We start from the raw sequence: 13,822 nt of genomic DNA on the forward strand, positions 1-13,822 counted from the left end.
AAGCAGTGTAGAGATACACCGTAATGCCACCGCGGAGATGCGTTATGCATAAGGCTCGTATGCAGCCAGGCTCCTCTGGCGTTTTCTCCTCAACATGCTGCGCCATCTAGCGCCGCCGCCGTGAAGTCCGCACGCGGCGTGAGTGTGATAAATTGTAGCAGAAGCCAATAACGATGACTGCCGACGGTTATGCCGTTAGCATTGAATATAGCGACGCACCACATTGCCACCGTCGAAACTAGTTATGTATGAGGAGTGCGCTGTAGCGGGTATTCCTCTTTCGAGCTTCCCTAAGAACACTCGGTGCCATCTGGCACGGCTGTATACAGGGCCGTTAAAAGTACGACCCTTACTTCGTGTAGTTTTAACAACAAAACGTTTTATTTCAATTTACAGTACACACGGTAAACTGAGGAAGATTGGGCTAAAGGTGTTTTGCAACAGCTGACAGAGGTCCAGCCTCGGCTCGGTACTTTGCTATCACTGCCAATGCATCGGCTTTCGGGCGAAAGTGCGACCTTTTATTATTATTATTGATTCGCCCTGTGATTATTCGCGTCCTTTCTTTTCCAGGTAACAGGTGAAATGATATACGTCTGAACAAGGGCTTGTTTTGATCTTAACTGCGCTACGTGTCGACGGTTCCTTCCTGCAGGAGGAGACAGCAAGACAAGCTGCTGTTAATGTGCCAATTCTAATCCGAGGTGTGGAGTTTATCTTCCCCTCACGCTAATTATTGTGGACGTGCGCATACAAGACGTACGCGTACTGAATTTGTACGTATTCTTTCCTATCACCGATAAGTTTAATAAAGCTACGTCCCGGAACAAAATCTAACAGTTGTACACACTTGTACCGCTTGGCGCATGCATATACGAGAGGTAAGTGTGCCAAGAGGGCGCGCAGGCTACTGACAGGACTGTGTGAGTAGCCACTTGGGCAGCAAATTCCTTTAATCCCCGCCCCTTTCTCTCTCTCTCTCTCTTTCGCCGAATGACACGGTGATATTCACGGGTAAAAAAATTCCAAGGTTTTGCGTGGCTATAGACTCCGATGTGATTGATATGAGACTCGTCGTAGTTGGCGACTCTGGATTAATTTTGATCACCTCCTTGAACGCGCGCCCAAATCTAAGCACACAAGCGTTGTTGCATTTCGCCCCCTATCCGGTACCGAAGACATTGCTTCTGCTCAGCGGTGCATGTGAGGGCGTAAACGTTTTGCTCAGTAGCTTGGGAATGGCCTAACTTACCCCCCACGGTTGCTATGGCGTTGCGCTGCTGAACACGAGGTCGCGGGTTCGATTCCCCGCCCCGGCGACCGAATTCCTACGAGGGTGAAATGCAAGAAATGTTACTGTACTCCGCTCCGCGTGCGTGTTAAAGAACTCCACGTGGTGTTACCGTCTGAAATAACCCTGAGCCCTCCACCTCATACATAGCCCATTGCGCAACTTCAGGTAGTGTGTCGAATACCAGAGCTTTAAAAAAAAGTCAACGATGGCTTCTGTAAAGGCGACAACATGACAGCTGACCAAGTCCCAGCCTCCACTCAGTACTTTGCTATCGCAGTCAATGCATCGGCTTTCGGGCAACATGTGTATTACAACATACAACTAAGATTTGTTTACCCGCTGACGGTGGCTCAGTGTCATGGCTTCTGCTCTAGGTAGCTGGTTCGACTTCCTGCCCGCGCGACCGCATTCCAAGTGGGACGGAATGAAAGAACGCTCGTGTACGCAAGTAAACAGGCGCGAGTGACAGAACCCCATGTGGTCCACATTGTACCAGAGGACAACTAATCAGGAGGAGCCTCCTTACAAAGCGTGCACACATAAATATTTGCCGCTAAACGTTCGAAGAGATCGACAGCAAAATTCTTGCCTTTGACTTTTCGCTTTTACGTGTTGATCTGTCTAATCATCACGGAAATAAAACGTAAATGCTCCGACGTGACGAATAATTAATTAAAACATCGTTAGTATATGATCACCTTCGCATCCCTTTAAACCAAGTGCCAGAAATTATAATCATGATCATCTCTGCAGGGATCCTTTTCTAAACGTGGTGGCGACAAATAATCTCCTAGCCTGCTTTAACTAATCTGGTTTTACTGCATATAACTTCTTGATCATCTCTTTTCATTAAAAAATATGTCTCTACGTTGTGCGGTTAGCTACGCCTCCAATGTCCCCGGCTCTTTCAATGTCTCCCCTGCTTTTTACCCCACCGATACCGCCAACTACCGGTAATTCGACCTTGGTTAATTCGACTTTCGGCTTAACTCGAACACATTCAGAAGTTAAGGTGAAAAATCATACATTCCTATGGAAGGAAAGCTGCTTTAGTTCAAATTCGAAAGTATGCCATACTCTGGTTAATTCGACGCCCGCCAGCACTCCCTTCTTTCGCGCAGCGGTTAGTAAGAGCTTGAAAACACATTAAGTTCAGCTGGCGGTGCTGCTGCTTGCCTGGGTGTGCAGCTGTTTTATTAAATTTTTATTTGTGTTTTAGTGACCAACGCTCCTTCCGCCCACGCAGCCATCCGTTTCCGCTCGTTTCATGTCTTGTCAAGCCAAGGCAGCGCTTAAACATGCCAGAGCTCTTCGCCTCATGGAGGTGGAGTCGCGCTTCAAAAGAGAGAAATAAAAAGACGTTATACAGACTACTCCAGGTAATCAAAGATATTTGAATTCCATTATTTCTCCGCAATTTGTTAATTCGATTTCGGATAATTCTACGTCATCTTGCGACCCCGCAGAGGTCGAATTAACGGGAGCCGACTGCACTCTAAACGTATCTTGCTTATCTCGATCGCTTACCAGTTAAGGCTTCCATCTGCTTTAAGTCCCATAGCTTCTGGAAGGCGGGCGTTAATTCTCTCGGTTCCTGCTGGGCGAACATATTGACACGTGTACTTATCTTTATCGGGCAACCATGTTTCGCCGCCTAACAAATGTAATCGCACAGCATGGGACGCGCCTGCATGTATCCGAAGTTTCTGGAAAGTTATCGATGCTTCTATCCGCTGTCTGTTGTCGTCGAGACTTATGTTATCTGATTTTATCACCTGACGCGAATGGTGTAGAACTTTGTGGAAGGCACGCGGGTCCGAACGATTAGTCTGGAACATTCGACGACTGCTCTATAAAAGCCGACCCGCTTGACCCGCAGATCAGATTTTCGACGATCGCCGACTGTGTTCGCCGCTTTCGTTGTGCTATAAGTGTAGCCTGTTTTGTGGGCACAGGTTCGCCCAATAAAAGCTAGTTTTGTATTCCACCGTACTGCTTCTTTCTTCACCGTCACTACCACGTGACGTCTGGTGGAGGTGCTTTTGGTCCATGTACCGGACGCCCCCAACAAGCCGTGATCCAAGCCCGGACCGTAAAGAGAGCACCAACGTAGTCACGGACCATCGAGTAAGCCGTCGTCTACAACAGCTGCCCCCGGAACACGGACTTCTACCTGAGAAGACCAAGAAGATCGTGGCCAAGACAACCCCAATGGCTGCCCCAGCGACCCCCGTTGTCCTGCAACAACCTCGGGACCCACCGACCTTCCATGGAGCAGCAACTGAAGACCCGGAATCCTGGCTGGAGACGTACGAGCGAATCGCGACTTTCAACAACTGGGACTCCGACGACAAGTTGCGGCATGTATACTTCGCCCTAGAAGACGCCGCGAGAACGTGGTTCGAGAACAGGGAGTCGACATTGACAACATGGGACCTGTTCCGTACCGGCTTCCTGCGCACCTTTACAAGCGTCGTGCGCAAGGAAAGGGCCGAAGCTATGCTGGACGCCCGAGTGCAGCTACCAAATGAGAACGTTGCCATCTTTACGGAAGAAATGAGCCGTCTGTTCCGCCACGCCGATCCGGATATGGCCGAGGAAAAGAAAGTACGCCTACTCATGCGTGGTGTGAAGAACTTTTCGGCGCAATGGTACGAAGCCCACCGACGACCGTAGCAGAGTTCCTTCGCGAGGCCACCGGCATTGAGAAGACACTCGAAATGCGGAACCGGCAATTCAACCGCCGCACAAGCTCTACCCACTACGCAGGAATTCAATCACTGGCCACGGACGATCTGCGCGAGACCATCAGGGCCATTGTGCGCGAAGAACTGCGCAAGGTCTTGCCTTCGTCGCAGCCTCAAGTGGCCTCTATCGCCGACATCGTGAAAGAAGAGGTGCACCGATCCCTTGGAGTTCCTGAGGTGCAACCAGAACCACCGCAGCCGGAAGCAATGACCTACGCCGCCGTCGTCGCCCGCCGTCAAGGCCCCCCTGCGCGACCGCGCCAAGGTCCTGCAACACCGCAATTCCGTCGTCCGCCGCCGCCGCCGCCAGCGCGCCCACCCGTCGCCCAGCGCACCTATGCGAGGAAGACGGACATTTGGCGAGCCCCCGACCACCGCCCGCTCTGCTATCACTGCGGAGAAGCCGGCCATGTGTACCGCCGATGCCCATACCGCGACATGGGACTGAGAGGGTTCGCCGTCAACGCGCCGCGTCCACAGCTTGGGGAGCGCCCACGTGACATTGCCGATTACCTAGCCGGCACTCAGTGGAACTCTCGACGACCGTCCCGTTCGCCGTCACCAGGCCGCTACCTGTCGCCGCAGCGCCGTCCATACACTGGCCCAGCCCGGGGCCGCTCTGCGAGCCCATACCCGGAAAACTAAAAGCAGCAACCGATGGAGGTGCGGTTGCTGTTCGTCGAACTGACGAAGATCCTCCGCCGCCGACGAAGACGACGAAGAGACCATCTCGACGACATAACGACACGCCGCCGTCCCGACGAAGTCTGGAAGCCAAAACTACACCGACGAAAGACGACTTGACGACGCGACGTTCCAACTTCAGTTCAACACGACGCAGCCGTGATCCAACGCCAAGACCTAACTGCAATGCCAGACAAAGAACAACCGACCTCGACGTGCTTCTCGACGGCCACGCAGTCACTGCCTTAGTCGACACAGGGGCCGATTACTCCGTAATGAGTGGACACATCGCCGCCCAGTTGAAGAAAGTTAAGACCGCATGGGAAGGCCCTCAGATTCGCACCGCTGGAGGACACCTCATCACGCCGACTGGGATCTGCACGGCAAGAATAACCATTCATGACCGGACTTACCCTGCCACCTTCGTTATCCTCCAACAGTGTTCACGAGACGTCATTCTCGGTATGGACTTCCTGGACCAACACGGCGCAATCATCAACCTGAAGTCGAAGTCAGTAACGCTGTCGGAAGATAAAGCAATGCCGCCGGAGAGCCCTCGTAGCCATCACGCCTTGAGTGTGCTAGAAGATCAAGTGAGCATCCCGCCTCGCTGCAGCATTGTTATTTCGGTCAGCACCGAAACACCCGCTGACGTAGAAGGCGTCATCGAAGGCGACCAACGTCTACTGCTAGACCGTGAAATTTGCGTCGCAAGAGGGATCGCTCGACTGCATGGAGGGAAAACTGAAGTGTTGCTGACAAACTTCAGCCAGGAGTTCAAGCACATCAACAAGGGCACGACGGTCGCGTACGTCGAGGAAATTCTGGAAACAAGTAATGCGTTTGTCCTCTCGGATTCCGCCGCATCTACCCCGACGACCATGGTTCCCGAACCAGACTACGACATTAATCCAAATCTCCCTATGATTAAGCAACAGCAGCTCAGAAGTCTGCTCCGACGATACAAAGGCTGCTTTTCGACGTCATCGAGGATTCGACAAACACCAGTCGCCAAGCATCGCATAATCACCGAGGAATGCGCTCGACCACTCCGTCAGAGCCCTTACCGAGTTTCGGCGCGAGAACGTGAAGCTATAAGAGAACAAGTCGACGAAATGTTGCGCGACGACATCATCCAGCCGTCGAAAAGCCCGTGGGCATCCCCTGTTGTTCTGGTAAAGAAAAAGGACGGAACCCTACGTTTCTGCGTCGATTATCGTCGTCTGAACAAGATCACGAAGAAGGACGTATACCCCCTCCCACGGATAGACGACGCATTGGATCGGCTCTGCAACGCTAAATACTTCTCGTCCATGGACCTCAAGTCTGGCTATTGGCAAATAGAAGTCGACGAAAGAGATCGCGAAAAGACCGCCTTCATCACCCCAGACGGCCTCTACGAGTTCAAGGTTATGCCATTCGGACTGTGCTCGGCGCCTGCAACGTTCCAGCGCGTGATGGACACGGTTTTAGCAGGATTGAAGTGGCAGACCTGTCTCGTATACTTGGATGACGTCGTCGTCTTCGCCGGAAATTTCGACGTTCACCTTAGGCGGCTGGCAACAGTACTAGAGGCCATCAGGTCATCAGGACTTACTCTGAAGCCGGAAAAGTGCCGCTTCGCTTACGAGGAGCTTCTATTTTTAGGCCACGTCATCAGCAAATCTGGAGTCCGCCCCGACCCGCAGAAGACAGCTGCCATAGCAAAGTTCCCACAGCCCATCGACAAGAAGGCAGTGCGTAGATTTCTTGGCATGTGTGCCTACTACAGGCGATTTGTCAAGAACTTTTCACGCATCGCTGAGCCGCTGACGCAGCTAACTAAATGTGACGTCGAGTTCAAGTGGGAAACGCCGCAGGCCGACGCATTTCAAGAACTCAAACGACGCATGCAGTCGCCGCCCGTACTTGCGCACTTCGACGAGCACGCCGATACCGAAATCCACACTGACGCCAGCAGCCTAGGCCTCGGCGCCGTCCTGGTCCAGAGAAAAGATGGACACGAACACGTGATAGCTTACGCTAGCCGGTCGTTGTCAAAAGCGGAAGGCAATTATTCTACAACCGAAAAGGAATGCCTCGCCATCGTTTGGGCTACAGCGAAATTTCGCCCTTACCTATATGGCAGGCCATTCAAAGTCGTCAGCGACCATCACGCCTTGTGTTGGCTAGCGAATTTAAAGGATCCCTCAGGACGGTTGGCACGGTGGAGCCTGAGACTACAAGAATACGACATCACTGTAACATACAAGTCCGGACGAAAACACTCAGACGCCGATTGCCTATCACGCGCCCCCATTGACCCGCCGCCGCAAGATGACGAGGATGACGACGCCTTCCTTGGAATAATAAGCGCGGAAGACTTCGCCGAACAACAACGAGCGGACCCGGAACTTAAAGGCCTCGTCGATTATTTGGAAGGGCACACCGACGTTGTTCCCAGGGCATTTAAGCGCGGATTATCTTCCTTCACGCTTCAAGACAGTCTACTCGTGAAGAACTTCTCACCAGTCCGCGCCAATTACCTTCTTGTTGTCCCGTCAGGACTTCGTCCAGAAGTATTGCACGCCCTACATGACGATCCGACCGCCGGACACCTCGGATTTTCCCGGACACTATCGAGGATACAAGAAAAGTATTATTGGCCGCGCCTGACCGCCGACGTCACCCGTTATGTCAGAACATGCCGAGACTGTCAGCGACGCAAGACACCGCCGACAAGGCCAGCCGGATTACTACAGCCAATCGAGCCTCCTTGCCGACCATTCCAGCAGATCGGGATGGACTTGTTGGGACCCTTTCCGACGTCAATAACCGGAAATAAGTGGATAGTCGTGGCGACGGACTACCTCACCCGCTTCGCTGAAACAAAAGCACTGCCGAAAGGTAGCGCAGCCGAAGTGGCGAAATTCTTTGTCGAAAACATTCTGCTGCGACATGGCGCCCCAGAAGTCCTCATCACCGACCGAGGAACGGCCTTTACAGCGGAGCTCACCCAAGCCATTCTGAAATACAGTCAGACAAGGCACAGGAGGACAACGGCTTACCACCCGCAGACGAATGGTCTTACGGAGCGGCTGAATAAGACTCTCGCCGACATGCTAGCGATGTACGTCGACGTCGAACACAAGACCTGGGATGCCGTCCTGCCGTACGTAACATTCGCTTATAACACGGCGGTACAAGAAACAACACAGATCACGCCGTTCAAGCTGGTCTACGGCAGGAACCCGACGACGACGCTCGACGCCATGCTGCCTCACGTCGCGGACGAGGAGAACCTTGACGTCCGTACCTACCTCCAGTGCGCCGAAGAAGCCCGACAGCTCGCCCGCCTGCGAATCAAGAACCAGCAGAGGACCGACAGCCGACACTACAACCTCCGACGACGCTTCGTGGAGTACCAGCCCGGTGACCGTGTTTGGGTTTGGACCCCTATACGCCGACGAGGACTGAGCGAGAAGCTTTTGCGTCGCTATTTCGGACCGTACAAGATCATCCGACGCATTGGCGCACTGGACTATGAGGTCGTGCCAGACGGTATTTCGCTATCCCAGCGGCGCCGGTCGCGACCTGAAATAGTCCACGTTGTGCGACTCAAGCCCTACTACCAGCGTTAACGAACTTTGTGGCTTCGCGTAACTGACCTTTGGACTTTATTTCTTTTTTGTTACTTATGTTTAAGAAGTGTCCTTTTGTGTTTCGCTCTCTTATATTTGTAGCATCGGGACGATGCTTTTTTTAAGAGGGGGGTATTGACACGTGTACTTATCTTTATCGGGCAACCACGTTTCGCCGCCTAACAAATGTAATCGCACAGCATGGGACGCGCCTGCATGTATCCGAAGTTTCTGGGAAGTTATCGATGCTTCTATCCGCTGTCTGTTGTCGTCGAGACTTATGTTATCTGATTTTATCACCTGACGCGAATGGTGTAGAACTTTGTGGAAGGCACGCGGGTCCGAATGATTAGTCTGGAACATTCGACGACTGCTCTATAAAAGCCGACCCGCTTGACCCGCAGATCAGATTTTCGACGATCGCCGACTGTGTTCGCCGCTTTCGTTGTGCTATAAGTGTAGCCTGTTTTGTGGGCACAGGTTCGCCCAATAAAAGCTAGTTTTGTATTCCACCGTACTGCTTCTTTCTTCACCGTCACTACCACGTGACAATATCTTGGCATTCCATTGTAACGTGCCGTTTCCGGACGTCTGTTGCTGCCAGCACATGCCTCGCCCCGTCGCGAATATTTGCTTCGGTGCCGTTTTGTTCTCATCGCAGCCGTCTCTGGCCAGAAATAGCAAGACAACGCCCTTCGCGTCATCGCACGCATTTTCCCTCTCGATTTCTTTCTTGCCGTATTCGTAGTTCTCCGTGGCCTTGCTTTTGTTTCCATCCTTTGCCCCCAATCTGTTTCCCTAACTTTCTTTTTGAAGACTCCGGGTCTTGGATTTACACTTCAAGTTACCCTGAATTTGGTCGCTAAGTTTATTCACCTCTTTCTCCATTTCGTGTGCACGGTTTCGCGGTACAGATAGTTGTGCACTTTAGCCACGCCCATTTCGTTTCATCCATCTTTCCGAGCCTTTCTTCAACCCTAATTTTGCTTTCCACAGTTCTCAGACTTCAAAAAGCGGCGAAATTAACCTGCACTGCCTCATTTGGGGTTTTAACGTGGGCGCACAATGCCAAATCAGTCCATCGAGCTTTGTTTAACTTCCAACTCCGACAAGATATGTTATTTTAAGCATAGTATGGCATTTACGAACGTAAGTGGGCTCTACGATGGTTTCAGCAAGGTGAAAATACGCGAGCACAAGTTGAAGGAGAACAATGGACGAACGCTGGAGTTACAACTGAGCCTAAATTTGAAGGCGACCCCATGCATGCGCGTCAACCATCTGTGGCATTGTCTTCAAACTGAAACATAGTTGCACGTCTAGCGTTCGTACCGTGTCCTCCGACTTCTGCTTGCGTCGATCTTTTCACCTGCTGGAACGATACCAAACCTCATCATGCACCAAACGAACGTTGGCGCTGGCGTTATTACTCCTTTCCAAGTTCCTCGCATCTCATATTTAAATAAAACCGGACGAAAGTGCCCTATGTTAAATTTTAGCTCTTTCACCTTCGACAATTAGAATGGTCGATTTTGGTGGAAATTTCCGATTACCTTTTCTCTTCTTTTTTTCTTTTCGATCCTCAGGTGTTCATTGATCACGTGCAAAAATATTATAAAGAAAATGAAGTATTGAGAAAATCGCTCTTTTCCAGGGCGCTCTTGACAAAACTGGGGTGCCGGCAAGTGCCATTATGGGCGTAGCCGGGGGAGAGTGGAGGGTGTCTGTCATGGTCTCTCGATGGAATGCACGAAGCAGAATCATTTTGGATAATAAGAAGCCTTTATATGACGAGGCTCAGCAAAAACATCAGTTAACACTCTAGGAAGGCCGTCAGTGCAAACATGCAACAAGTTACGCACTATATACACACACTATCAGTTGCAAGTTTAGAGTGATGGAAAGAACACGAGTAAGAAAGTCCGGATGCACTTACAAAGAGGTTGTAGCGGCGCAACTGTCGCCTCCAGCGGCCACAGTGTCGGTCGCTCCCGAGATTCCGTGAAACCATATGGCTGGCCGGCCTAAATAAACCACGGCTCCATTTTTTTCTCCTAATATCAATTAGAATATCGGCTATACCCGTTTGCTCTCTGATCCAAACCGCTCCCTTTCTGTCTCTCAACGTTATGCCTAGCATTGTTCGTTCCATCGCTCTTTGCGTGGTCCTTAACTTGTTCTCGAGCTTCTTTGTCAGTCTCCAAGTTTCTGCCCCATATGTCAGCACCGGTAAAATGCATGATTGTAGACCTTCCTTTTCAATGATAATGGTAAGCTGCTAGTCACTATATGTTTACATGTGCACGTATGGTGCAGCAGTCTTAAATGGTGGTATGCATTTATATTTTACAATGTAAACGCTGATCTGACTTTGTGCTGTAGCCTTTGGGCTGCCGTAAAAGTAGTGATTGCACATGTGGAGTGCTTGGTGTGTGATCGCCGCGCCCTCTGTGCGTCACAATCGTTAAAATTTTATTGTCACATTGTGATCTAAAAACTTAATGGGAAAAAAAGCAGATTTAGTGTTGTTTTAAATAAATAAGGTGCTCGCTGCGATACCTGAACGCAGACATATGTACAGACCCTTTCCGCAGCAATCCCGCAGGTAGAGTGAACTAGAACACTTGTAGTACACTGTAGCGTGGGCGCCACCATGTTTGATCACGTGGCGACGCATCCATTGCTTCCCTGAGCTGCCTCCGTATCTACAATGTGCATGCATGACACCAGTGCGGCTCAGCAAACCGCTGTTTTGGTGGATATTGTAGGTGGTGACTGAGTGAACTACACGAAGCTTTGGCCAGTTTCAGAGGATATACAGGGTCCATTACGAAAGTAATGTGCATGATTTTATTATGATGTGACTATATCCATGGCAGCACTGCAAAACTGGTCGGGAAATGTGGCGAGGGCTCTACCCTACACCTGTCCACATTTGCGGTACATGGGAGAGTGACCAAGGATCTGCAAATGAGCAAGGTCTGCACGAAGCTTGTGCCGAAAGTGTTGATGGAAGATCAGAAAGAACTTTGAGTTTTGTGCTGTCAAAAATTGTTGGATTTGATTCAAAATGAGCCGTACCTTCTTAATTCTGTCATAAATGGAGACGAATCCTCGATGTTCAAGTACGACCCAGAATCGAAAAGGCAGGGCAGCGAGTGGCACACAAGATCCTATCTCCCCGCCCCAAGAAAGTGCAAATGAGTAAGTCTCGCATCAAAACGATGCTCATTGTCTTCTTTGACACCCGAGGAATCGTCCATTTTGAGTTCGTACAGCAGGGAGACACTGCAACTCAGCCTTTTACCTGGAGGTGCTCAAGAGATTGAAACGCAAGGTCGCGCGCATGAGGGCTGACATCAGACACGGTCAAGCTCCACCATGACAATGCCACCAGCCACACGTCCTTCATTGTTACCAACTTCCTGGCCCGGAGCAACACCCCGGTGGTCCCCCCATTCTTCTTACAGTCCCGACTTGGCTACGTGCGACTTTTTTTTTTCCCCCTTGACTGAAGCGAGCGCTGAAAGGAAAGCAATGGGAGACCGTGGAAAACATCCATAAGCATGTTACAGCATTCCTGAGAGACATTCCCGTCGAGGACTTTCAGGGTGCCTTCCAGGCGTTGCAGACACGTCTCCACAAGTCCCTGTGGCCCTGATCGGGGACACTGCTTTGAACATGAGCAGTCATCTAGCAAACGCGCGTTTCAACTCAGACTTCACATTTCCCGCCTCCTAAGATCCTACTTTCTCTATCCTCCGTGAGATGGCGCTACTGGTCCAGCAAGAGCGAGATGCGAAGACACACCATTGAAGTAAGAGGCAATTGGAGGATTGGTGGAATAAAAGTAGGGAAACGACAAAAAACGGAGGCGTAAAAAGCACAGTTCGCAATAGGGGATCAGAAAATTTGGGTGTGGTAGTTCATAGTGCTTTTTTTTTTATTGTTTAACCTAGGTAGAACATTAAGCGGTATAATAGCAAGAGTTTGGTAGCGCAACCCACCACCCCATTCCAATGGGGACGCTCATAACATCCATTCAGAAAAAAAAAAGCGCGTTTTAACATAGCATTTCCCAGCAAGGGCACGCACTGGCGTCCTCTGCGTGAGTACTTTTTTTTTACATTTTGCTCACTGCCACCCCATCCCAGCAGTTTTGAAAGGTGTTCGCACAATTTTGAGTCAAGTTGAGTCTGCCTGCTTCGCTGCTGCGTCTCATTAGGTGCTGTTTAACTTTGATGTCCCCGAACGGGGACTGTGGGTCTTAATGGTTGTTCCTTTGCAGCTTTCAGCGCGGTACTTGACTGATGATGAGATTCGGGCTTTTCTTCAAGAAAGTGACGCTGATCTATCAGATCCAGAGGACATCGAAAGTTTTCACACCATGGACGACCCGGACGATGATAGCGACACAGAATCAGAACTTGAAGACAGCCGGCCGGCACAAATGACCAGCGACGAAAAGGACAGACTGCATTCAAGTGCAGGAACGGAATGCAAGTATTTTCTTGGTTATTGACGCGCAGAGAGCGACGCTAAAGCACTTTAAAGGCAAAAATAACGTATTGCGCTAAATGCGCCTTCTTTTCTTTTGCATCAAGTTTCCTGCTTTGACGATAGAGGAAGAGGAAGTGCTGATGAATTGGGAATGCGAACACAGACACACCATTGAAGTCTTTCTTTAAATACTTTCCCGAAGATTTCTGGGAAGAATGCGCATTCCAGACCAACCTGTACTCTGTTCAGGCTAGAGTGAGGTCTGTGCGAACAGATTCGAAAGAACTTAAGATATTTGTGGGCATCCACATTGCAATAGGGATCCTGAAGTTTACAAGGGTTCGACTGTACTCGTCAAGAATGTTCAGAATCGAGCTCATTGCTCAGGCAATGACCCGAAACAGGTTTTTTGAACTCGGGAGCTACATGCACTTCGTTGACAAGCTGTCAATACCAGATGAAGAACAGGAGAAAAACAGGCTGTTTCTCGTAAAGCCTGTCATCGCCTATTTCCGAAACACCTGCATTGAGCTGCCGCGATCTCTTGAGGTGTCCATTGATGAACAAGTGATACCGTTCTCTGGAAGGTGCCCTGTGCGGCAGTGCGTTCCCTCAAAACCAAATCCTGTATGGCTTAAAAATTTTGTAATGGCATCCTCAGATGGCGTCGTGCTGGACTTCGCCATCTATGTTGGCAAGGGAACAGTTCCTGATGATGACATGCGGGAATTTGTTCTCGGTGGAAGTGTTGCCAAGAAACTTGTCCAAACATTAAATCGAGATACTTTCGTCTTCACAGACAGGTATTTCACAGTCCTCAAGATTGCTGAGCACCTGGTTGAAGGAAATGTGTTTCTAACTGGAACAGTGATGGGAAACCGGACCGACGGAGTTGCGGCCGCAGTGCTGCAGGACCGAGATATGCAGTGCAGAGATTCAGTGTGTAAGGTGCGGAGTGACGGAAAAATGTGCATTGT

General features: G+C 50.4%; 1 protein-coding gene across 1 annotated transcript in view; it reads left to right on the forward strand.

Annotated features, from left to right (window-relative positions):
* LOC126537882 (uncharacterized) overlaps positions 1-923 on the forward strand; it is a 34,322-nt gene extending 33,399 nt beyond the window's left edge. The window contains exon 7 of the mRNA XM_050184980.3: positions 574-923. Within this exon, the coding sequence (XP_050040937.2) occupies positions 574-600 (27 nt within the window). The 3' untranslated portion in view covers positions 601-923. The remainder of the gene's footprint in view (positions 1-573) is intronic.
* The last annotated feature ends 12,899 nt before the right edge of the window (positions 924-13,822 follow it).

This window comes from Dermacentor andersoni, chromosome 4 (genome assembly GCF_023375885.2).
Source record: "Dermacentor andersoni chromosome 4, qqDerAnde1_hic_scaffold, whole genome shotgun sequence".
Lineage (NCBI taxonomy): Eukaryota > Metazoa > Arthropoda > Arachnida > Ixodida > Ixodidae > Dermacentor > Dermacentor andersoni.